The sequence below is a fragment of the Orussus abietinus genome, unplaced genomic scaffold (genome assembly GCF_000612105.2).
Source record: "Orussus abietinus isolate OABI.00-Male unplaced genomic scaffold, Oabi_2.0 scaffold194, whole genome shotgun sequence".
NCBI classification, from domain to species: Eukaryota; Metazoa; Arthropoda; class Insecta; order Hymenoptera; family Orussidae; genus Orussus; species Orussus abietinus.
In genome coordinates this window covers 112931-138367 of record NW_019394358.1, presented here as the reverse complement: position 1 = coordinate 138367, position 25437 = coordinate 112931, and the positions used below count along the sequence as shown (strand labels likewise).

At 39.6% G+C, this 25437-nt stretch overlaps 3 protein-coding genes and 1 non-coding gene across 7 annotated transcripts; 2 read left to right on the top strand and 2 right to left on the bottom strand.

Annotated features, from left to right (window-relative positions):
* Positions 1 to 41: 41 nt before the first annotated feature.
* On the bottom strand, positions 42 to 6501 carry LOC105697306 (cyclin-dependent kinase-like 4). 4 transcript variants are annotated; one of them, XM_012420514.2, is made up of 6 exons: positions 6385 to 6501; positions 2611 to 2800; positions 983 to 1330; positions 627 to 893; positions 405 to 581; positions 42 to 355 (listed from the first exon to the last, which is right to left on the bottom strand). In XM_012420514.2, the coding sequence occupies exons 1-6, from the start codon at positions 6450 to 6452 to the stop codon at positions 146 to 148; spliced, it is 1260 nt and encodes a 419-aa protein (XP_012275937.1). In that variant the 5' UTR covers positions 6453 to 6501; the 3' UTR covers positions 42 to 145. The 4 variants fall into 4 exon arrangements, with proteins under 4 accessions (XP_012275937.1, XP_012275939.1, XP_012275938.1 ...); XM_012420516.2 differs by having other exon boundaries at positions 42 to 338; positions 6385 to 6500; XM_012420515.2 differs by having other exon boundaries at positions 405 to 563; positions 6385 to 6500.
* A 429-nt stretch (positions 6502 to 6930) lies between these two features.
* On the bottom strand, positions 6931 to 21389 carry LOC105697223 (ankycorbin). Its single transcript, XM_023432002.1, has 12 exons — positions 21300 to 21389; positions 15632 to 15873; positions 14864 to 15198; positions 13087 to 13363; positions 12758 to 13006; positions 12030 to 12454; positions 9733 to 11957; positions 9265 to 9597; positions 9116 to 9192; positions 8869 to 9046; positions 8229 to 8312; positions 6931 to 7645 (listed from the first exon to the last, which is right to left on the bottom strand). The coding sequence occupies exons 2-12, from the start codon at positions 15832 to 15834 to the stop codon at positions 7481 to 7483; spliced, it is 4551 nt and encodes a 1516-aa protein (XP_023287770.1). The 5' UTR covers positions 15835 to 15873; positions 21300 to 21389; the 3' UTR covers positions 6931 to 7480.
* A 907-nt stretch (positions 21390 to 22296) lies between these two features.
* Trnac-gca lies at positions 22297 to 22368 on the top strand. Its single transcript has one exon. It is a non-coding gene; the product is annotated as a tRNA-Cys (tRNA).
* Positions 22369 to 22767: 399 nt separating this feature from the next.
* LOC105697367 (protein YIF1B-A) lies at positions 22768 to 25103 on the top strand. Its single transcript, XM_012420637.2, has 4 exons — positions 22768 to 23095; positions 23839 to 23927; positions 24016 to 24348; positions 24456 to 25103. Exons 1-4 carry the CDS (start codon positions 23065 to 23067, stop codon positions 24999 to 25001), a joined length of 999 nt encoding a protein of 332 aa, XP_012276060.1. The 5' UTR covers positions 22768 to 23064; the 3' UTR covers positions 25002 to 25103.
* Positions 25104 to 25437: the final 334 nt, after the last annotated feature.

Below are 25437 nucleotides of genomic sequence, written 5' to 3'. Positions count from 1 at the left end.
TTTATTTAATTATATAGGAACAGAAAATCTTTAGAAATCATTTAATTTCTAATAATATGAAAGAAATGTGCAAGCCTATAAAAGCATTGATTGTATACATGCACACAAATATGTGTAAGAAAAACAATTATAAATCATTGTAAGTTTAAAAAGCTGTAAAGAAATATATATTACAATAATAAAGAGGATTAGTTGCAGCCTCGTATGGTCGGTAGATGGTCAAAATCTTGCTGTTGTAGCGTTGAACTTTTAGGTTGATGTTCGTTTGAATTATGACTTTGAAAGTTTCCACCAGGCTTATGAAGTTGTGGCAATACCATTTGACTGATGTTTTGATTCTAAAGTATAAAAAGGGCTGATATAACTGAATTGTTAATTATTGAATTTCAATAATTTTGACTTACCCTAGATCTATCACGATATTTTCTGAGTTTTTCAAATTCCTCGTATTCCACCTCTGGCATTTTGAAATGAAAGTTCTCAAAGTAATCATGTTGCAAGAGTTGATCACACGTCCACCGTTCTTGAGGATCTTTGTCCAAGCATTTTTGTAGAAAATCAAGCTGTGTGAAAAATATAAGCTATGAATTAAAAAGATATAAACTCAGTCATTATTATGTACATACTTGTAGAGGAGTGTTAGTTCTATTAGGCAGCGCAGTTTCGAGAGGGGTGAGCGTTTGTGGGGTGGGCAGCGTTACACCCGCAAAGAATTCATTTTGTTGGAAGATAGCCATATGTCTAGGTAAAAGATCCCCTAATGTTCTTCTTATAAGATATAACTGATCGACATCAGATTTTCCAGGCCAGAGAGCTTCACCACGTATCAACTCAGCAAAGACGCAACCGATTGCCCAAACGTCAACCGGTGTTCCGTACTGGGTATCTCCAACCTACTCATAGAACACCATGCACTTTTGAATATAGAATATCTTGTTGACTTAATATCATTTTAAAGGAATTTAATACAATTAGTACCAACCAGTAATTCCGGAGCCCTATACCATCTTGTTGCAACATACTCCGTATAATTTTCACCTGGACTGAGCATTCTGGCAAACCCAAAGTCGCAGAGTTTCACTACACCATCAGCGGTGATAAGAATGTTCTCTGGTTTCACATCCCTGTGAACGCATCCAAGTCGATGACAGTAGGATACCCCTTGGAGGATCTGCCATGTAAGTTGTCTTATTGTTAGTTCTGGACATCCCTTTGGATACTTCTCCATCTCATTGAGCAACGTGTGTTCGCAATATTCAAAGACTAGATGTAGCTTCCTTTTCCGCCTGAACACCTCCAGTAGATTGACCAAATTTGGATGTTTGAGGTTCTATTATAATCATAGCACGTAAGAATACATATTTTAAAATATACTTAATATAACACTGTGCAGAAAAAAATAATGTGACTGCACACTTTTCCCCACATGACATAGTATAAGGTGATTGAGTTCTGGCGTTCGATAATCTATGAGAGCAATTGCGGCAAAGAGCTCTTTCCTGAGGACCTACATAATTTTTAAGGGTGAATTAAAATTCCTTATAAAGTAAGTGTCCTCATTAATATGTACACTCTGTACACTATATTGGATTTCATTAACTGTTAATAAGGTTTCTAGTAAAGCTCGAGGACTATATTTATTATTGCAGGGTCGTGCGTGTCTTTGTCCACTCATTTTTCGTTTGGGTGGTGCATCTTGTCATCAAGCGCTGCAGCGGAACGTAAGGAGTTATTAATAGTGACCATAACTTGGTATTCATGAAGGAAAATCCTTGGAGCGAATGTCAGAGAGGAAAGTGGGAGCAATTTTACACGACATGCATACGTTGGCTGTGATAGTAGTTCTTGATTAGCCGGATAAGGCAAGACGACCGTAAGGTAGAACACGCAAAGATATTGACCGCTACGGTATTGACCAGTGGCTACCCTTTGGTCTTTCGCTGTGGATGAACCACGTTCGCGAGAATTTAATGCCATCCTCGTTCATATACGCTGCCTTGCACGCGATCCTGTCCAGTCTAAACAAAAAACTTTTCTCGATGAAATATGTTCTCCAAAGATCTCTTTGGCGATACGGATCTACTAAGGAGTGAAATTTCGAACGAAAGTTCATAACGTAAGAGTGAAGCCAAGAGTTCCTTGACCTTTTGAATATGGCTGCTCAAGACTACCAGCCACGGCTAGATAAAATATACTAAAATCGATATTTATACTTATAACCGTAGAACCCATTTATTATTTTATTAAATTAATTTCGCAAAGAAAAATACAATAACTCTGATTGCGGATGTAATAATAACATGTCTACATATTTTAGGACTACCATTTGCTGAGCGAGGATGGCAAGAGAAGATCTTAGTAATTAAAAATAGCTTCTAGGATCGCTCTAAAAATGCGCAAGATTATCATATCATTTGTCTAATAGTACTGATGCGGGTATCAGTTTCAGCAGTTTCCAATGAACATTTCAATTAATTTCTTTCTTCTTTTTTTTTTCTTTTTTCATGAACCGTGTTCATCGAATTTTGTAAATGTCGACAATTCTGGGAACGGTTTTACAGGATATCGGTTTTTAATCAGAGTCGAAGGAGCGCATTTGGAGTTCCTCACCTTGAGAAGTCGTATCTCTCTGAGGGCAATCTTTCGTATGAGAGGATCATCTTCCGTTTGTTGGAACTTCTTTACAGCAACCAATCTGCCAGTTTGTCGATCTCTGCATTGGAAGACAACTCCATAACTACCCTCTCCGAGACGTGCCAACCTTTCGTACCTCTCCATAGTCTTGCTTGGCGCACGTGACCTGTACACAAAATGACGATTTTCCTGACATTAACAGATATCTAATTAAAGTATAAGGATACCGGGATTTAATATATAAATTTTTAGAGACATTTCATCCCTTCAAATGCAGCCTTTGTGGAATAAATGACGCCTAGTAGTAATTAATTCCATCACGTTATCCGTAATGCCAGTAAACACCGCGGATGTTAATAATGATCTCAGAGCTATAACTTTTGGTTAATAACGATATCCTCCTTTCTTACACTTTAGTGTTAGGATTGCTCCTCGTTAAAAGTAATTTCTACGCGGTTCTTCAGTTACAGTCGCCTGGGTAATATTGAAAATTTCGGCAGATATTAATGATTCTACCGCTTTGTTATTTACTTTCCTTTTCTTAATGGATATTTGCCGCACTTTATGACATTCTTTTCCACCGATCTAAGTTGCGTGATACGTTTCTTTTAAATTTCTTTTTTATTTAAACCATCTGAGAATCTGTTGAATTAAATGACGAGGTTGAACGTTGAACACACTTTTTATATTTTGCAAGGCATGGCAACGTGAATTGTTGAGCAAATGGCATACTGCTACGTTGAAGGCAACGGAATGAACTGTCTTAGTCCTCGGCATTGACCAAGGGTCAAGCTCCCTTGCAGGTTTACTCTTCACGGTACATCTTGGTCGCATGCGCAATGCTTTTGAGTGTAAATTGGTCTGCATCGACTAACCACTTGATATTTCAGCATTTAATTGCCTCCCAGTAACCTCCGGTACTAACGTGTAATAATGAGGCAAATTGCGTTAAAATTTTACAATAAAAATATAAAAGACAAGTCTTATTAGACTACAACGAAAAACAAAATTCATTGGACCTAAGAAATATATTTCTTTGAATAGTATCGAAGAAACGTTACATCCCATTTATTCGTCTATATTTCAGTAAAATAATTACTCTTTGAATTAAGAAAACATTTCTTTGGTATTATTCAAAAAGATATTTCCCTGGTTTAATGAAAATTTTTTTCTCAGTGTAGCGATAAATATGATCTTTATTTCTTTTATTTATTATTATTTGGACATCGGGAAATGATTATTCCTCTATCCGTTAATATATCGCAGTACAAGTATATAAATTAATTTTGACTTCAGAGCAGAGAAAATTTATTCTGTAACGATTAATTAATTATTGAGCTGTTTTACTAGTCGGGGAAATACGTTGCTCCCGTTTGGTGGAGTACCAGTGCAACAGGTGATTAGTTATCAGTTGATAAGAACAAAATTAAAACTAAATGCACCCCTTGAACTGTATCGAAAGAATCGATCCCTCGCCCATCAGGATCACTCAGAAGTGAGGAATGTGTCATCGAATGACAGCTACGATAGGTGATTGCAGTATTAATTTTTTAATTTACGAGTGTGAATTAATTTAAAGCGCAGCTGTCAAAACCACGTGTCTCGGTTTACTTTACACGTATCGCATATCGCGTAAAGTTGGGAGAACAATGTTGCAAGTGTTCTTGTCTCAGCTAGGGCTCACCATAGTGGGATTCGTTGCTTGTAATTAGCGAGTCGTAGGTCGTTAATCATTTTGTTATCATTTGATCATTATCTCGTGGAAATGGCATAAAGCACGTATCTTTTTGCGGTGAAAAACGCTGCTCTTCCGGATTTATATAATTAGGTTAAGACGAAACCACCTGTCGATGAGGCATGACTCACTGAACAATGAAAATTCACGTGACATGCATGTAACTATTTTACTGATTCTGTCTCGTCATTGGTCTAGGTCGTGAAAAATCCTTTTTACTTACAATCCTTATTTTCGCTCACGACGCATATTTTTTGAGTCCACGAGAGAAGTTTAGAATCGATAAAAGCGTCTATATTTAAAAAGTACGCAGACTAACAGCAGCAAAGTGAATTGATCAATTAGAACTCTATAATTAACTTAAACTGTAAAGTATATACGATGTGAAGTTATTATTTTCAATGTTGTGCAATTATTTATTGAATACGAAGTGCATTTTTTACGCTTTTAAGAGATGATATGAATCGGTAGCTTCGCTAGTATTAAACTACTGTTTGATATATAATGATAGTATGATAACAAAATAAGCGTTTATAAGTAAGTTAAAAACCTGATAGGACCGGTTATACAAAAATGGTACCATTAGTTTAACAATGGCGCAATAAAAATATTACGGCCGTGTCATTGGTTTGAGTCCTAAGAAATATTTTTTTAAATTATTTTGATTAAAGACGCAGTTTTAAGTAAAACACGGTACGTTCACTTCGAGGTTTTGTTAGGTGGTCGAAATTGGTAACATTATATATATTAAAATAATACCAGAATATAACAGCAATAGTGGGATAAAAAAATGACAACCTTATTGTTGGCCTCGGTATTGAGAATCGCCTTTTACTCGATGTCAACCCGTTATTTCCACCGATGGTACAATTTTGTAATAACACGTTTCTGAGAGATGTTAATAATTGATGGTACACTTTGTGGTGAAATAATTTCTGGAGTTTATCAGTAGTGTATAAAGAACATTTAAGTGCTGACGATAGTGACGGGAAAGTTTATCCTCGATTTTAACTTTGATGCAGGGCAAATGATAATTATTTTCTTAAACGGTGAATAGAAATTGTGAGGGAAAATTATACGTACAAGAACCCAAGAATAGCGTTCATTTTGACGTAGAAACACCCTCGCGGGTCCGCGTTCTGACCAGTACTACTTTCGCGAAGTGTTTTACGCTCTGATCTTGATGGAATTCCTTGATTATTGACAATCAATATTTTGCCGCGCCAAAGCGCACGCATTGTATTTATTTTACCCCAGGAGGTATATTTCCTTTTCAATTTCTTAGCGAACACGTTGAGGTGAAAGTTGAGACGGGATGGCATTTACTCATTTACAATTCGGAAGTACATTTCGGCATTAAAGCTTGAATAGTATTAAAATTAGACCTCGGCTTGTCGGAAGTTGGTGGACTTTTGTCTGGAAACATTGTCGTTGCGATCGATAAAGTAAGCGTAAAACATTAATACCCCAATCTTATAACATACGACCTCGACTTTCGGGTGAAAGTCGTTTCATTAACAATAAGTCTCCACGAGTAAAACCATTTCTACTCAATATTTGAAAAGATTAAATCTTTCCACGCGTCTACACATTAAACATCCTGACATTTAAAGCCACATTCCAGATCCATTGCAACCAGTGGATTAATTATACCTGTTGCACTATCTATTTACACCTACACTGAATTTCCTTGCATAAAAACAAAATTTTTTAACTTTGATATCCTTAATACCAAATCTTTCTCTACTCCTCAACTTATTTATTTTAATACTCTGCACAGATTCTAAAATATCATGTTTTTTTATTCATATTATTTCTTTCAACCCTTTCTCCCGTTCAATTTCTTCATTCTTACAATGTCACAACTTACCCGGAAGATAAGTGAAAAATCAAAGAAAAATGAAAGAAGTTGCTTAATTTCCCGAAATAAAAAGAGATTAAAAAGTACAAGGAATTCATATAAGTAGTCATTGTGTCATCAGAGACAAATGTTAGATTTTTCAGGCACGTCTTACCTTCTTGGCAGCAAGGGTAGCGTGCTGCCAAAAAGCCAGAGCTTTCTATCCTGAAGCCATTTGTCCATACGAGAGCCTTCTCGCTGCAATCTGTCAAAAGTTACGTCTCTACATGCCGTTCACTTTAATTCGGGCGCTTATCTGGACGCGGCAATGCTCGCAATTAAACGGACATTATTGACAGGAAGGATATTGCCGAGGCACTGACGAGGGTCAAGACGTACTCGTTGCTCTCGCTCGTGGATTCGTGACTGAGGACACGTCATTGTTAGCCGCCGCAAACGTCACAAAAGATCGATAGGTCTGGAGTAATGATCAACCTCTTGTACCGGCCACAATACCGCGAAGACACTTACTTGCATTTCGCTAGTCCTTCGGGGAAATCCGCAAAAGGAAACGCTAATGAAGAATCGCCGATTCTCGTACCGCTGGGAAAGCTGTAAAAGCGCGAAACCAGCTGGTAATGTCGGCTGATCGATTGAATGCCCGGTGACGATAGGATGTGACTTCGTGATTCGACTATGGACGCATTGTACTGCTTATTGATTTATCGATTGTTTCTTTATTACGGAGTTACATCGGCGAACCCTCCATTGCACGTGCATTTGCGACGCTTCTTTTTACACTGCAAGGCTTTCGGTGGCGGTCGCAATGACGCGTGCTCGGATTCGGTTCAAGGTTACTAAGCGACGGGGATGTACATACACGTATATATCACAATTACTTAGCTAACTAGTGGTTCCTCGGCAATTGTCGAGTCTTACATTGCTGCAAGGGCATCGACTCCGTTCACGCGTTTCGTTATTCCTTCTGCCGCTTTTAAGGTAACGCAGTCGTGGGTTACAGCGAATGGCGAACGACTTACAAAGGCGCACTTTGGTTTTTCTCTTTTTTTTTTTTATCGAATTTCTTTAATCGGCAGTTTTAGTTCCTCAGGGAGCAGAGCGATCCGTTGTGCGGAAACAAGATATATCCTAACTTTTTATACGACTTTTTACTTCCTTTCTTGAAGACACATTTGGTATCGTGTTTTTAATTTCGGGTTTGATTACGTGATACAAAACCACAGGTGAAACTATCCTTAAAAGGATAGTTTCTAGACACTCTTTGCGTTTCTTTGTGCGTCGAAAGTGGATTTGGGCTTGTCGGAATCTTGAGCTTCGCCTCGAACTGTGAATGTCACGAAATATCGCTTGGTCCGGTCCAGCCTCTCGGCAGGAAGTGCGATCACCTGTTTTTCTTCACCGTGTGTTACCTCGACCTGAATAAAAAGGGAAAGGTGACACTTTTAGTACGCTTATAATATTTATAGATCTTATTACACGTGGCCAAAAGTTCTGGTTAAGGGGATGTGAAAGTGGCATCCGAAAGGTCAATCGTTCATGAAACTTTTTTACCGACTGGTTGTACCAAATCGTTTCAAACTTTATAACGGGAATATGAAAGTTCTAATTTAGGTCCTGAAACTCATCAAATTTCATTTTTAAAACAAAAATTCAGAAACAAACGAATTTTTTTTTATTTAAATTTCATGGGTGTCAGGACCTTCTTCATAGTTCCCATATCCATATTGGAAAGTTTGATACGATTAGGTACACGCATTTCGAAGATAAGATTCATAAACGAGACCTCTTTGACGTCACTCTCACGTCCCCTTAAAGCTACAGTAATTGTAATGATCCTTTAATTTAATTTTCAACAGAAAACTCTACCAATGTGGTTTAATTCTACATGCGGGATACGATACTTTTCTTTTCGCACATTAGAAATATATTTTACTTAGCGAATAAGTATGAAGATCTCACAAAATTTCAAGTCAAACTAAATATCTTCTATTTTACTACCGTCATTTGCCCCCGACCCCGACTCTCTATCTTCGGAAGACGACCTGCTCGTTCTGGGGCGCCTCCACCAACTGCAATTATAATCTATTATCAAACTACATAATCCGATTCCCTGCGTGTATTGTTGAAGAATAAAATAAAAAAAAAAAGTTCGAGCGCAATTCCCATCGGACACGTCGTGAAGTCGCGACATGGAAACACAGAGACCCTTCCCAAATTAAAATGGTTGGTCTGAGATAAATCGTCATCCACATTTAATCGATGTCGATTTCAGGTTTTAGAACAATCGATCAATTTAAAGAAAAAGATTACATTTTTGAGAGGCATGAAAAGATCAAATTTTAGCATTTAGTAAAATGCTTTATCTTAATGAATTTATCGACCAAAAATAATTGATACTTAAGCTGCCCATCAAAACGTATGACCATAAGATTTCTCCAAATATCAATATTTATTACATCGTATATTTAGATAATCCCAACAATCATCATTTAGATACGATTTGTTTTCCAAGAAATCAGGTCTCAATGGAATTGCCTGATTGAGATCATCAGAAATATTATATATTGTACGTATATTTTAATGAACTTTATGTAGACTTTAGTATAGATATCCAGGGAAAAAATGTACTCAGATTGACACGAAAAGATTCTGACAACCTACGGTAGGTATAGACTGGTACTGCCGTATAAGCACTGGTAGCATGATGGCACCGATGAGTCTTTTGAGTGCATTGTTTGGCCTCGGTGCACCAGTCAGGGGTCGCTGGTCGTCGCTGAAGACGTCTTAATTGTTCATATAAAAAGGTTTCGAAGTGTCTGCGAGGAAGGAGATTCAATTTATGAGATTTTTAATTTAAACTCAAGCCGGAGAAACAAAAAGCGTACCGGAAGGTGTACGGTTGGTCGTACTTGGTGACACCCAACATGGGACCGGCTGTACCGGCTTTATGGAAAACGTCTACCTAGGAAAAGGAAAAAAAAGAAGTACAACATGAAGACCGACTGTTTCTGGTGTACATTAAAAAGAGACTTGCCTGTCTTTTCACCAGAACTTGTTCATTGGCCCTGCCGTGGCGAATTTGCAGTCTCTTCAGCTCCATCAGCTGAAAGAAGATCTTCCTTTCTAGATGATAGCGTCTTAGACTAACTTGCACGTCCCTAGTGACATTATCCATGTTCAGAGCTTGCTGTCTTTCCGTGATAGGGCAACATTTAGGAGTTCTCCTTGGTATCCTGGAGATTCTTGGACTTGGCTCGATTCCGCTATCTCTGCCACCACTGTCTCTTCGTTGTTTTCCTCTTATTCTATGGCGATCGTTACGAGGACTTTGGGCACCAAGCAGTCTAGCCCGTGGTCTTGCATGTACCTGTAACCCAACAGAGTAATGGAAATTACACAGCTAATATCATAATTAAATCACAAGAGTAAATTGTACCTAATAGGTTTAGATAGAATTCTGTACGTGGATATTACCAAATAGAAATAGTTTTTAATATTTCACCTGAGGGAGAGATTCTATTCCGGAAGTCCTGGAGAATTCGACTCCTGTGCGAGGTGTTTCCTCTTCACTAGTGCTTGGCAATACTCTTATTATTCCCATTTCATTATCTTCGGGTTCTGAATCACGTTCGACGTCTTCGTCGATGACTTTCTGTATTTCCTTGCTAACTTCGTCATCGTCGTCCTCCCATTCCGGGCTATCAATGACCGCCACGATAGCTTTTCGATCCGGGGAACGATCAATTTTGTGAGCCTTTAAAGACGATTTTCCGGCAGTTTTGTGTTTTCCAGTAGTTGGTCTCGCACGTCCACTCGGTTTTGCAGATTTCGGCGAGCTTGGGATACTTTCGTCTATATATGGAAAGTTTTCGGTGCCTGGTATTGATTTACTTTCTTCTGGAATTTCTTTACCATTTTTTCTAGTGTCGGATTCAGTTTTCAGGGCGGATTTTTTAATTTCTTTAAGATCTTCGGTTTTTTCCATTTTACTGCCAATTTTGCCTCCCTCAGGTTCTTTAGATTCAATTTCAATCTTCGCTCCGGATGCTTTCGATGTTCTGGCGGAAGCAACGGATTCCTCTTTATCTTTTGATTTGCCTATACTTTTTGATTCATCTTTCGTATCTTCGTCAAGAATTTTCGGGGATGAGTTGTCAGGAGACGTCCCTAAGATCTCTTTTGTACGTAATTCTGATTTTTCCTTTTCGTCTTCGAAAGAAATCGTTCTGACCTTTACACTCTTTGCTTCTTCTTTTACTTCTTCTTCAGGATCCGATGGTACAACGTCTTCTACTGCAGTTCGTGGAGTATCAACCCCTTCTCTCTGTATCTCTTGTTTATGTTCTTTTGATGGCTGTTCAGCTTCAGTCGACTCTGAGTGAGGTGTTTCACTTTTCTGCCCTTCATCTTCCTTCGATGTTTTTATACTGTCTTTGTCTGTCGCTTCTTTCAATGAATCTTGTTCGGTTTTCTCGCTGGAACGCTCGTCTGTTCTACTGTGTAATCTTGAATATCCCATTTGCGAATCCTCGGAAGTACTTTCCGACTCGGATTCTTCAAGACTGTCAATTTCTCTACTTTTGGTCCGGTCATCTTCCTTGTCAACCTTTTCTTCCTCCCCGGAGCCGTCACTCGTGCGATTACGTTTACCGTCAAATTCTTTCTTAAGATCTGCCGCCTTCGTTATCAAAGCTTTATGCATCTCGTCGGCCTTTTCAAGGATTTCATCAATCTTATTGGAAGTCGTAGGTGTTCGCATTTTTTCCGATAACGATGTTCTTCCTGACGTTGGTGTCGTTCCTTCTTGTCTAGTCGGCGTTTCAGTTTTATGTGTTACTTCTTCGTGGGCTTGCGTCTGATTTTCTTCCACGGACCTCTTAGCTGTCAAAGATGGACTGTCAGGAGCCTGGTCTCTGTGAACCATGGCAGTCACCGTCACTCTTTCCACAGTCTCTTGACTGGTACTATCCGTGACGTCCTTTTGGTACCGAAACCTGTCTTTCATACTTGTCGCATCTCGAATTTTGGAGTTAAGACCACTCGATTTCTTCCCCAGATCTGGCGCTTCAGTCTTGAGATCATCATCCGATCCTTCGATCGATCCTTTTCTTTTCGTCGATTTTCCTCGTCGACAACTTTTCCTTGCTTCTTTCAAGCTTCCCCTCGGTGTTTTCGATTTCGTCCCTGCAACCATTTTTTCAGTCTTCTCAGAGGATTTTTTAACGACGACAACCTCGAGGCTGTCATCGCTTAAACTGTCAATCGCATCCTCGTCTTTTCCATCAACGTCCTTTTTCATATCACTACTCGATACTTTTCCATCTTTTTCGCTTCCTCTTTTCTCTCGATTTTGGTCTCTCTGATCATCCGAAGGACTCGAAAATTCACTGTATTCGTGCTTCCTTTTCGTAGACCTCTTTTTACTTTTCCTTCGTCTAGGTTTTTCTTCGCTGTCGTCGCCGCTTTCGTACCGCGCGGATTCGCTCCGAGTTCTTCTTTCGTGGTTCCTTTTTGAGGTTTTTGACAGTCTTATTTCTTCTTCGCTAAAACTTTTACTATCTCTTCTAGCTACTTTTCTGGTACTTCCTCTCTTTCTGATCCTTCTTTCAATCCATCTCTCCTCGTAGTAGAGCTCGGGTTCAGCTAGACCTCGACGATGTTGCTTAGGACTACCTTCGCTCTCGGAGCTGCTCTCAACTCTCTTCATGTGCAATTTCGCCGCAAAAACTGCAACATAAAATACAACCTGGTGATACCCAGAAAACCTGGAAGTGCACAATCCTGACTTAGATCAACAACCTTTACTAGGCGCCGTTTTCTGTGTTCGTAGGTGCTGAGCAGTGCTACCACCATGCATTTGTATCAATTTAGCACAGTCCCGATGCCCTCTGAACAGAGCGGCATCCAAAGCCGTCATAAAGACTCCTTTGCTAGTCCTTAAGACTGCGTTGATCCTGGCACCGTGATCTAGCAGCACTTTACACATGTCCAAATAACCATGAAGAGCAGCTACGTGAAGAGGGGTCCTGCCGTCATGAGTCGCTACGTCCAGGATACCAGGACGCTTTTTGGCCAACCATTTAACTAACTCTATTCTCCCTGATGCCACAGCCTCATGGGCAACTCCTGTACCACGCACTGTTCTTGCGTGTAAAGATCCCCCATGTTGGGCAAGGATTTTCAGGGTCTCCAATTGTCCTTTCGCGGCTGCACATAGCGCTGGTCTGAAAAAGAGAACGTACTGTAATTTACACTATTAATTCACTGAAAAGTAACGTTCCCACCACTGCACAACTATTTTTCTTTTAGTAATTCTGAGAAGAAACGTCTTGCTACATCCAGCATTTTTTGAAGTATTAGAAACAGCAATAGAAATTCAGGGAATATTGGAATCAGCGACAGAAATCTGCAATGATTTTAAACTGTTTAAAATTTTAGATGATACAGGCAAAACGAAGAATTTTGCCCGAAGCATGCTCATGACGAGCATCTGAAGAGGTGGAATTTTCAAGGACGCACGGACTTACGTTCTACCCTTTCGATCCTGCCGATTAGGGTCAGCGCCTAATTTCAAAAGCAAGGCCGTTGCATCTGCATGGCCCAAAGTGGCAGCATAGTGCAGCGCCGAGCATCCGTTGTCATCTACGTGATCAGGTTGAGATCCGCAGAAGTTAACTAGAGCTTCGATGCATCTTGCATGGCCCCTGGAAGCTGCACAATGCAGAGCCGTCAAGCCATCTTTGTCGGAAGCACCAACAGCGGCTGCACCTCCAGCCCTGAATTACCATTAAGAATGATTATGAACCATTATTATTAAGTATACTATGCGAAGAAATGACTATTAATTGCTAATTACCTGGCCAGAGCGAGCACAGCCTCCGCGCTACCGGCACTGGCTGCCCAAAGGATAGGTTGACGACCATCCTCGTCTTTCGCATTCACATCCGCTCCAAACTCCAGCAGAGTCTGCAAAACCTTTAAACCGACTTTTCGTGGAACTGACAATTCGGCAGTTGCAGCTGCTCCGCAACACTGGGCTGCATAGTGAAGTGGTGAACCGCCTCGTAAATCAGGAGTTGATGGACGAGCTCCCGATGCTAGGATCAATCGGACGCACTCGGCTTCCCCGCAAACTGAAATCAAAGGGCACTGATATACCTAATCTTATGAAGTCATTGTACTTAATTTAAGGGCATTGAAGTTTGAGATGTAAATATAATAAGTGCATTTTATATTTAACACTTCCATTTTCAGAAAGGAGCTGATACTCCTACCTAACGGAGTCCGAATCGGATCAGGATTGATCTTGGAGCAGGTGAAGTTTACACGGTGACCCATTAAAATTCTAGGGCAAGAAGTTGTTGGATAAGTTTCTAGAACGCACGCGTCTCCCCTAGCCAGAGAGGAATTTATTTACAGTTTTATCAGGGAAAGAGACACGATATTTCTAGGTAGCCTTCCGGAAGGGGGTGTTATCTCTGAAAATCCAAAGTGTGCTTGGGGGAAGTCAGGCCATCGTGACCAAGACGGCCGGATCGGCTTTCAACGTTGAGCTAGGTAAACGACTCTGGAGTACGCAGGAACGAAGGATCGTAATTTCGAGGCTCATTTGAATAAAGCTGGAGCCGCGCAAAGGCCCTCAATCTCTGGTAGGAATCTGTCGACTACGCGGAATGGCGTGCCAGGGACTCCCTGACCGGAATTACGTCACTCGGCGTGACCCAGTGACCTTACTTGACCATTGGCCAAGCAGGGCTTGCCGAGGAGATCCTCGAACTCGATACCAGTTCGCCGGCCATTTTCCCCATTAGATCCTCGTAACGCGTTGCCAGCCACATTTTTCCCGTTCGTTAAGACCTTGCTTCACGGAGCTGAGCTTCCTGCTCCTCGGAACGGACTTTTGCGATCTTCCGCTTTGTTAAGACTTCCGTTAAATCGCCCCAAGATCGAGGCTGATGAAGAAGTCGGAATAGTTGGCAACATCCGACAGGATAGCGGTGAACATTTTACGTTGAAACGTCCAGGAACCGAGTCGAAATTTTTATCCTACTTAGAATTAGAACCTTAATTGTAGGCCTTGCTATGCCCAACCATGATAAATACCCTATGCATTTTCATGAAACTGGTAAAATCGTATAGGAGAGCTTTAGCTTTCCCTCGAGCCTTGCAATATCACATAAAGTGATATGAAAGTGGCATCTGAAGGGTCAATCGTCCATGAAACTTTTCTCCGAACTGGCTGTACCGAAATTGCTTCAACTTTTACAATACGAATATGGTCGCTACAAGGAAGGCCCCGACTTCCATAAAATTTCATTTTGTGCGAACAATTATTAAAATGTCTATATACGAGTTTTAACAAAATTGAAAATACATGGGTGTCGGGAGTTTTCTGATAGCCTCCGTGTTTACATTGTAAAGTTTGAAACGATTCACTCGACTCAGTTCGGAGGAAAGTTTCATAAATGAGACTCCTTTGACGGCACTGGCATATCACCTTAAAACGTGAAACGGGCCGACGTTTCGCAAACATTGGAGTTCGTCTCATCAGGGCAGACACTGATGAGATGTGAAATGCGAAATTAGGTCAATATTTCAGTGATATCATGGATTGAATAATCGCGAATGCTCACCTGTGGCCCAGTGCAGTACGCTGTGACCCTCGAGGTCCTTGGCGTTGACGTCTGCTCCGTTGGCGAGAAGAACCGCCACCAGTTGGGTGTCGCCAGCAATGACGGCGAGATGAAGAGGCGTGTGCCCCTCGGCATCAGGGGCGTTGACGAGTTCCGGGGCCGCAGCCGCCACGGCACCCCCTGTACCCGCGTCCATGCAGTAATGCAGAGCACTCCTCAGGGTGCGATCTCTATATCCGATGGTCTCCCGTTGTTCCTTCAGCAGCCTCAAAACTCTAGCTCTGTCTGCCTGCTGGCAGGCGTGCATCAAAGGTGTGGCCCCGATGTGCAAAACCCTTCAATAAACCGCGACAAATTAATAATAATTTTCCGGAAGAAACCGAGCAAATGAAGTCGGTAGTATAGATGTACGGAATCTTAAGCCGTATAAAGTTCAGAACAAAACTTAACTATTAAATATCTATTTAGTCATTAGACAGGCTAACTAGATCATCCGTTTAACCCTTAAGACGACACATAACTGAAACTGAAAATAACTGAATCCCGATAGTTAGGTGAAATATGTAACCACGCTATATATACCACGTACGGAGGAAAGTTCGGTGTATCGTGCCGCGATACATGCACGTATATTACCGGATCGTTGGGAAAACTTTTCAAGATCGAGGTTGTACGGTGGTATTAAATACGTTGCACCTGTGCGGCAGTCCATTACGGAAAGCGTTCTCTGCGCGAGTTCGACCACGTGGCACATGCTGTCATGCTCACCTGTACGGTCTTTCGCGTTCCTGATCCAGGGGCCGGGTAACCGGGGGTGGACCACGGGACCAGGTAGTTCCCGGGGTCTTCGATCTCTGCCGATGATTGGGTATCGGCGTCAGGGGTGGCAAGGACACATCGACGCGTTCCTGTCTCTTCGGTTGGGGTCTCTCGTGATGTTTCTGCGGTATCGGCGGGGTCTTAGTGTCCATGCCCGTCTCCGACCCTGGTCCCACCTAGTTGGGCTCCATCTGGAATTCGGTTAAACTGTCAACTCCTGAGCGTTAACTTTTATCTCCGTTCCAGGGATCAGCCAGCGACCCAACGGGCGGAACAAATAGCAGGGATGTTTCTCGACGCTGTGGTTAATTCCGGAAGATTGAACACCGGGAGGAGCCGAACCGGACAGTGGACGACCCACTTCCTCGAAGGATCTGCCCGCGATCTTAGATTCGAATCCAGTGAAGGATCTCGCCCGTTTGACCCAAAAACTCGAGCCCTGACGCTGACCACGTGGCGAATTGACCAGGTCACTCGGTGCCATAGAAACCGGCCACCACAACACCCGCCGTGCCCGATAAAGAATTCTAATGGCAAATCTCACGACAAGGTCGTCACGTGTCGAATTTCTGACTTTAATCATCCACTTGGCTGCGACGTCGGATAAGTGTTCCACGGTCTGACCGAGGGTGATCAGCTGCGGCAACTCGGTCATACGTAATGGGATACGCGATTTCATGTAATAACTACAGACAGATGATAAGAACCGAGCGGGTCTCGTGCACTTCGAATCATCGATTACACATTGTCTGGCCTCAGACGAAAATTAAATGTTTTGTCTACGCCAGACTTCTGTCAAAATCAAAACGTGAGGAAATGTAGAATTTCTTTTTCTTGGAATTAAATCTCAAGAAATGTCTGTATAACTTGAAAGAATAAACGAGATTTGCCGTAAGGCGTAAGTTGAGATGATATGAATGTGACGTATGTATATGAAGAGTCTCGTTTATGAAACTTTTCTCCGGACTGGATGTATCGAATCGGTTGAAATTTTACCTTTTGAGGTATCTGTTAGGGCCTTTATTTTAAACACTGATAAGGCAACTGTGTACTCGTAAAAACTGGATACCTTTCAGTGTACGTGAGTAGAAATTATCATAAAGAATAAATATATAGATTCGGCGTGCATTCCCATGGAATCGGTTCCGATTGTTCGGTGCAAGTCGAGGATCAAATCGACGCAGGTTTTTCCATCAACGCGCGCTTGGAATATCGAACCTCGAATGATCGAAAGCGTTTTCCTTAGGAAGTTATCCCCTGTGTGCAGCAGGTCTGAAGCCGCTCGGTTCCCAACGTCAATTCCGGGCAGATTGTCTGATACATTTTTGCAGAAGAAGGCCTCCGCGTGACCTGCTTCTCGCCGAGCTGCAGGTGTCTTCCCAGTAATTCGAACAGCGCTATACAGTTCTTCAACGGCACTGTCTGCGTTCTTAGACTGCTGCCCATCAGGTGTCACGCTATCCTAAAGCTCGATTAAGCCCGGCTTAAGCCGCTAGGTAACTTATATCTGCTGAGGAAACCATGTTTTTAAGGAGTGCGGTGAAACACCCCCGAGAAACTTTTGCCTTAATCAAGACAATCGTATTTAAGTGCGATATTGCAATGCATCGTCCATAACACGGTTCTCACACCTATTTTCCATTTAGATACTCCGGTTGTATTCTTATTTCAAGCTGTTCGGACATTAGAGTATAACCTATGTTTACATAAATAATAGTAGTCCTTTCTAATTTTGTCCGTTTATATTCCAAAAGGGTTAACATCGTCGCTCGGGAAGAAATGAGACTATCGAGCCCGCCAATCTCGAAGTAAGGCAGCCTTAATCGGGTTTCGCGAGTGAATATTTAATGTCTTATGGATTTTCTCCTCTAGTCGGTAGATTCAACGGCTTTCCATTATTAGAACCTTCCTATTAAGTTGAAATTTCCGCCGACAACATACAGCGGTTCTGACGCCTTATGTTCAATCAGCTGACTGCGGGTTGTCAGGGGAAAAATATGTCTATATATGTATAAAGTAACGATTGCTCGATTCATAAGATTCAGTAACGACCATTTATCCTCAAATTACTTCCTCGAATACTTGCGCCGTACAGAAAGTACTTATGTTTTTCAATATCGTACATATATCCTATTACACGAACAATATACCTTTGGTAATGCATCGCAGTTGTGAGTCTCAGTATTATTTATGCAATTTTTTCTATTTTTAATATATGTATTATGTCTTCAATGGTCGACATGACGTAAAATATCGATTCATTGACTGAGTTATTATGAATTAAGTTAAGGAGCTTTGAAATCTCACAGTGCGATGGGTCCTGATTTTTTACTGATTTTTCTATGATAATATAAGAAAATGGCGTGAACGACATTTTTGTACGACTTTTGTCATACTATGTATGTGTGTACATATCTGCCCTAATTTGGCTCTGTTCAGGAAAGAACGTAATTACGTACTTGAACTCGAGCCCGAAGTGTCTTACGGAAACCTAGCATTTTTCGTTACGGCACTAGTTATAATCAATTATGCTACTGCTCACTTCCGTCGTCCCTTATCACTGTTAGTCCCATCACTGACCATCCAGCTGTCGATCTGATAAGTCAAATCATGTTGGAACCTCGTAAATCCTTATTTCTATATGGAGAAATTTAACTAAACGTGAGTCTTCCTACACATAAACTTGTCTAGAGAAAACAAATTTAGATAGTTTCGCAATAAGTAATTGTAACGCACAGAGATCCGCGAGATAATTTTCTCACTCTTCCCCGAGATTTTTACGTAAAGTCTAAAATCTTTGCTTTCTTATTATTCAAGCCGAAAATGTTCTTTATTAATTGAAGAAATAGCATTAAATCGAAAAAAAAATATTGAAAGCTTATCCCAGTAGCATATAATAATTTCTAAATATTTATTTGTAATCTTTGCCAAATATCTAAAGCGACAGATTTTTTAAGATGTCTTGTAGATTTCATTCGAAGATATCTGAATTATTTGTTGAAAATCTCAGACATATTTAGTTTCAATAGTTTATAAATATATATAGAAATTATATTTTTTAATTTATGAACATATAATAAAAATACATTTTTTATTTCACGATTATTATCGGACACTTCATTTGGTATCAAAAACACGACACATTTTTGTAATATTTTCGTCCCGCTATTTCATTATGGTAGCAAAACGTGTGATTTTGATTTTAAATATTTAAAAAATACTTACATTAAAAAGAAACGAAATGTTTTGTATATCTGTTAGAAAAATATTATGAAAATACATGGAACTAATATTATACAAATATTATAAAGATAATATTCAAAACGAAACGTTTTGCAAATATTTCGAATGTCTGCTAAATACTTACAAAATGTACGATGTTCGTTAAATATATAGAAAATATAGGACAAATAATTTGTACTATTGGGGTAGGATCATGACAGAAACAGATGCAGAAAAATGTTAACTTAAAGTCTTCGCTGAAATGTTAAAAACGCCTTTCCAATACACACGTTATCTTTTATTATCCTTTCACTAATCACAGTCATGTATCATCGTGAGTTTGTCCCGAAAATAATTAACCAGGTGAATTATTACAGGTACTTGTTAAGAATTACAAATGCCTCGATTCATTCTGGCTGTTTCATTTTACCTCTTTATATGTAGAGCGAAGCGGACAATGGCTAGGTGTACGAAAAAGTAAGTGAAACCCTTGCGGTGGTGGACTGCACCTAGAATGGAACACCGACTTGGGACTAACTACCGCGACCTATCGATTTCTCTTATGATAATAAGCCGAGCCGCAGCGTGTCGGTACGTATGCACGTTCGCACGTTATGCACGTGCAATTTCATCGTGGATGGCAACCTCGGATTGCCCGGCATATTTCTGCAAAGGCCTAGAATCTAACCGGGCAACATTTTCTGCGAGTTTCGCGGTTTTCGCGTCAACTGCGAGGAAATTGTCCCCTACAAGACCCCGGCACGGTACTGTATGCAAGTACACGTGCTGATTAGAAGTCGCGTGTGTACACATGGCAATGCATAATTACGGGGTGTCGCCCCTCACATGAGAGCATTTAATGAGCCACAACTTTTCTATCGAATGCGCACATCTTCTGTAAAGAAGGCAAGCCTGTTTTAATATTCCCTTATTGATTCTAGAGCTCATGCTGATGGACTTCCATTCACAAGACACATCGTCAGCTTTGGGAAATAGAGTAATAGGAAAAGTAATCTAGGTCAATTTTCTTCTCGAAGAGAGGAAGAGAAGTTGCAGAGTAATTTTCGGAAATTTCTGTTATGTTTGACTAATCAGTCTCAAGGTCTATGTCGATTTTTTGCGCAATGAGAATTCTCGTTTTTATTGGGAATATTAATTAAGTGAGCATCTTAAAGTGGTTGCCATCTTGTTTTTATTTTGATCACCATTGTTGTTCTGTTATGGATAAGTGATTCAATTTTCGTATTGTTATTTTTTATTTTTGAGAAGCTTAGGTGGTAGATCAAATTGAGAGTGATTTTTTACATGAATTTACGTTTCCTTTCAAGTTTTTCTTGCATACTTCCTCGCGCTCAGCACCACGTGCGTTTTATGGCACGAATATGGCACAGGACTGTCTCTTAACTGGGACATTTAAGAACGGTGGTGGAATAAAATATTTTATTTTTAACGAGCAATCGATTACGTGCAGCCTATCGATGCGACCATTAGGCATTGGAAGAGCTTTTTTCTTTTTCTTAGCTCGAGTATCCGATCGAATCCGATAACGCGGGGAAAGAAAGGAAACTGCTCGTTCCTAACACTATATGGCGGTAAATCTTTGGTATCGTTTGGTAAATACTAATGGTACACGTCACGAATAGCAGGAATATAAACATTCCCTCTATGCTTCATGTAAGTTCGTAAAAGGAAAATTGAAGATATTCTACAGAAATGAATTATTCAAAGTGTTGCCGATTTTTATCAAACCCTGAAAATTAACGCCAATGTGAAAATGTAATATTTAATGTTTACCTCCGTATAGGATTGATGAGCGGAATAACACATTTTTTAATTAATCGCATTCAGATATTTCTTTTAAAATTTGAATTATACATGAATAGTAAAAGTTGTGACACTATTAGGGAGTGAACCTCGTCTCTTGAATATACATTTTCACAAATGAACAAGAAATAGCATGTCATATATTAATTTCAACAATATCTAACAGCTTTCGTCAAAGTCCGTGTAGTTTTCTCGCCAGTGTGAAAGGAAAAAAAAAAAACGTTCCGAAAGCAGAAGCTTTTTGAAGAATTCCATTTTTCACCCATTCCCGCAAGTTTCAATCGAATATTATGCATAATTTGCTTCTTTCAAGTCTCGCGCGGGAACCTCCTACGGTCACTTTATCCAGAGTATTGATAAAATGTTTTATAAATAAAGAATAAAAGCATGTTACATTTTCCAGCCTTTCTATGGCAAAAGAAAGAAAATGTTCTCTCAATGTACCGAATTTGAGAATTTTCTTAACAGGGTCGCCTCAAAAGTGCTAAAGATGGTGCGATTACTTCCTGGTCATACGAGACATAGCGGACTAATTGTCGGAAGTGCGACAGTGCAATTTGGCATGTCTTACTTCGTGAGGCGCCCTGCTGAATTCCGGGTCTCCCTCCATAGCGAAGGGGAATTCCGAAAGTGAAATTTTCGAAATTCCCGAAGGTGAGAGCGCCGCCACGAGTCAGGTGGTTCGGGCCGAGAGGGCGAAACGCTCCCTCCGAGGGTAAAACGCGCACTGGCATCATTCTGTTAGCGTGGGCACTTAATGCAAAGGTTGCCTGGATACCACCCACCTCAGGAACGTACCTACAGCCATGAATTTCAGGATAATGATTCGCGATTAAGATTCCGTTCAACTACGCACTTTTCATTCTTCTTCCCCCCTTGTAACGTTGTACCCTGTTAAAGGTTTCGATATTTCAAAATCTTTCGTTCACAAATATATACGTTTCGAGATGAAATCCGGACAAGTGTGTACTAAATTTCGAACAATTCCGGTTCAAAAAGAGCGGTAAGCATTCGATATTCCACATACTTTCGAATACAATTGTACGTTAAAACCTGAAACAGCGGCATTCGAAATGAAAACCGAACAGATGTATACGACGGTTCGAAGAACACTATTTATACGTAAGAATTTCCTCAAAATAATTACAAATTCCGAACAACACAGTAAAATAAGAAAAGGAATCGGTAGAACTGTTAGTAAATGTCCTACCGCGTGCTTTCGTCAAAATACGTACAATTGCGAACGCGAATGAAGTATTGATATGGCAATAAAAAATCTTGAGTTGCATGGCCGAAAAGAAAAATCTTGGAGTAATGCACGCGAATGATATTTATTAAAATGAGTTTTAGGAATAGTTATAAGACATTTTTGATTTTTAAATAGTGCTCAAAATCTCGTGATTTTCAGCTAATATTAAAAGCATTATATTGGATGGATAAAATCTTGGTATAGTGTTATCAAGTTGTTAGGTTCTTTGTTTTCTTAATTTGTAATAATAAATATTAATATTACACGTATAATAAAACTTAATGTTTTATATACCATGTAATGAAAAACGTTAACAATTGGGGGTATAGCTCAGTGGTAGAGCATTCGACTGCAGATCGAGAGGTCCCCGGTTCAAACCCGGGTGCCCCCTCAAGATATGATTTTTACTTTTTTTTTTTCCCAATAAAAAACATTCTATTAAATATGCAATTTACAATCATAACAAATCCTGTCAAAGTATATCTTCCCATAAGAGTACTGCAGAAAACTTCATTCCTGTCGTCGGATTGATTATATAAAAAGGTAAATATTTTAGCCTTTAAAAATGTTTCCTAAATGTAATTAATTTCTTACTCGATCAAATGTGACAAATATGACGAACACTGCGACGTGATAAACATCGAACGGATCCTTCCAAATTGACGTGCCAGATGTTGGCCATGCTGTGCCCTATTAAAAAAGCATTTGATAAACGTACTTTATCAATTTAACACGTGGAGTGAGTAATACGTCATTATTATTAGATAGGTAGAAAAGAGAGAGAAAAATTCGGGGAAAACATGCAGCTGTCAAAATTCGTCACGCTGGCAAAAGAGACGTCTGTTAATCCCGGTACGAGAGAGGCAGAATGAGAGAAAGAGGTAAAGGGGAACACAGGGGAACAGTGGAGCGAGAGGGAGGACGAGAACTCGCAACGAATGACGGGATATGGCGACGTGTAGCCGAAGTTTTCTCATTTTCACTGTTCTATCGCGTAATCCGGATGTCAGTGAAATTTTGTAAATATTCCTTGGCTGTGTCAACGATTATCTAAGGAGTACGATTAAAACAGATCACCGAAATAATTATGAATTACAACCACTCGGCGGCCCGAAAAGGTAAGTTCGCCATTTCGTTCAAAAGATGCTGTGTCGCACTATTTAGCATAATATTTAGTAGGATGTAATTATTGCTATTAGGGCTTTTTTTGATGAGGTATTCTCTACATTTTGATGATTCTAAATGATAGTTTACGCTCCCCTAGGGAATATTTGGGATTATCGAATAAATAATTGAGGTTAGGTTCATGAAAAATTGTAGCATTGCATTGCATCGAAACGAAGATGCTTAGCTGCAATTTGGATATTTATGAATCTACGAATTCCAAGATGTTTACCAATTTTAAACTGTTTCCAGTATTTTATTCACTTTCCTAATAGATGTGTTTAATAAAGGTATAAAACAGTCCATTGGATGTGACATTAATATTACCGCGAAGGCAATACATGAAATGTTTCGCAAATAGTATAATGTGTGGTAAACCAAGGTATTGTAATTATAAAAGGAATGTTGCTTTGAAATTTTGTCACTTATTATTACTCAATCTACGTGTCTAATGTATAATGATAACCTTACTGTTACATGAATCGTTAGTCATTCTGCATGCTATACCAAGTATTGATTGATATCGTCTAATTACTGTATAATTTGAAACAGAAAAATAAAGTATTAAGAAGTCGATTTAACCCTTTGGGGATGAGACCTTTCCTTTCTAAAGGTTTTTGGGCGGTTAATTGCCAAAACTCGTCCGCAAAGGGTTAAATGGATAGTATGTTTTCATTAATATCTCTATTATCAACAGGAAAACCGAAAAGGATATTAGATCCTACTGCTGGATTATCTACGCCGTCCTCTTCAACCCCACAGAATCCCTACATGTATAACCAGCAGGTTACATTTATTATTATAAAAAGTTCTTAAATGATCAGCATTTTATTCTTCAAATTAATAACAGTAATACTGTTTTTGGCCTTATTAGGTGCCTATGAACAATGGCATGCCACCAGAATATGGTTTTAACATGCCCCCACCTTCGGCATCACCATATGGATTCAGCACACCACATACACAGGCCTATAACCATACCGAGCCACGTCCTGAAGGTTTCTCTACTCCACAGTTTACCACACAGCTTCTGGCTGAACCTGTGGTCACAAACATGGCGATGCAGTATGGAAATGCCTTAGTAGGGTCAGGGAAACAACATTTTGAAAAGTATATCCCAGTGACAGCTTTGAAGTATTATTTTGCTGTTGACACTGATTACGTCGTCAGCAAATTGATTTTGCTGGCTTTTCCATTTACACATAAGGTAAGCTTTACTATATATGCTTTATTAAATGTAACTAATATTTGTTCATGTATATATTAGTAACACAGTCTGGTTAAAATAAATAAAATGTATTTAAAATTCAATAGGACTGGTCTGTCAAATATGAGCAGGATGGGCCTCTGCAGCCCCGTTATGAAAGAAATGCACCGGATTTGTACATTCCAACAATGGCATTTTTGACATATGTGGTCATTGCTGGATTATCTTTGGGGACTCAAGAACGATTTACTCCGGAACAATTAGGTATCTTGGCTAGTTCTGCTCTGGCATGGGGTATCATAGAGCTATTAGTACACACGATAACCTTATATGTGATGAATCTTGACACAAGTTTAAGAACACTAGATTTGTTAGCTTATTGCGGTTACAAGTATGCTGGTATAAATGCAGCACTTTTGGTTTCGTTGATATTCAGAAGGGTAGGTTATTATATTGTTCTCTTGTACACAAGTGCGTCATTAGCATTCTTTCTTATACGGTCCTTAAAATTGAGAGTCATTCCAGAAGGTCATAGTCCTTATACAGCTACTGGAAATAAAAGAAGACTCTACTTTATTTTGTGCTTAGCAGCTGTTCAACCCGTTTTAATGTGGTGGTTATCATATCATTTAATTTCTTCCGATGCCACTTAAACCGAGTACTTTGAGAAGGGTGAAAGATTTGCGTGTATTTATGTAATAATAAACATCTGCTACGCATTTTTTGTAATAAATAATTTTTGAGCCTAAGTAGTACATATATTTGTTCAAATGTGTATCTCCATTACTCCAAAATGACCTTATTATTGTTTTCAGTACTTTAAATTAATGAAATTAAATATTTGGTAAGTATCGTTATTTTCATTCTTTTACCTTAATTCATCTACCGTTAGACATCTAATAAAAGAAATGCATAGTTTTTAAAAATCTGAAACACGTATCAGACAACAGATGCCGCAGTTGTATATTTTCTGTTCATTTCACATATCAAATAAGTTTCATAAATTTTAAATGTAAGATTATGTAAATGATAGCAAATAATATATTTCCTTACATACAACAGGGTAAATGAAGCTACTTAAATAATTAT

Bases quoted from the DNA above. Each gene is read 5' to 3' on its own strand.
- LOC105697306 (XM_012420514.2), bottom strand. From the start codon at position 6,452: ATGGACAAATGGCTTCAGGATAGAAAGCTCTGGCTTTTTGGCAGCACG. The intron at 2,801-6,384 runs GTAAGACGTGCC...TTTTGTGTACAG, and splicing joins CTACCCTTGCTGCCAAGAAG to GTCACGTGCGCCAAGCAAGA. The intron at 894-982 runs GTTGGTACTAAT...TTCTATGAGTAG, and splicing joins ATAGGGCTCCGGAATTACTG to GTTGGAGATACCCAGTACGG.
- LOC105697223 (XM_023432002.1), bottom strand. From the start codon at position 15,834: ATGGACACTAAGACCCCGCCGATACCGCAGAAACATCACGAGAGACCC. The intron at 13,007-13,086 runs GTAATTAGCAAT...ATGGTAATTCAG, and splicing joins GCTGTGCTCGCTCTGGCCAG to GGCTGGAGGTGCAGCCGCTG. The intron at 12,455-12,757 runs GTAAGTCCGTGC...TCTCTTTTTCAG, and splicing joins CAGGATCGAAAGGGTAGAAC to ACCAGCGCTATGTGCAGCCG.
- LOC105697367 (XM_012420637.2), top strand. From the start codon at position 23,065: ATGAATTACAACCACTCGGCGGCCCGAAAAG. The intron at 23,096-23,838 runs GTAAGTTCGCCA...TATTATCAACAG, and splicing joins CCACTCGGCGGCCCGAAAAG to GAAAACCGAAAAGGATATTA. The intron at 23,928-24,015 runs GTTACATTTATT...TGGCCTTATTAG, and splicing joins CCTACATGTATAACCAGCAG to GTGCCTATGAACAATGGCAT.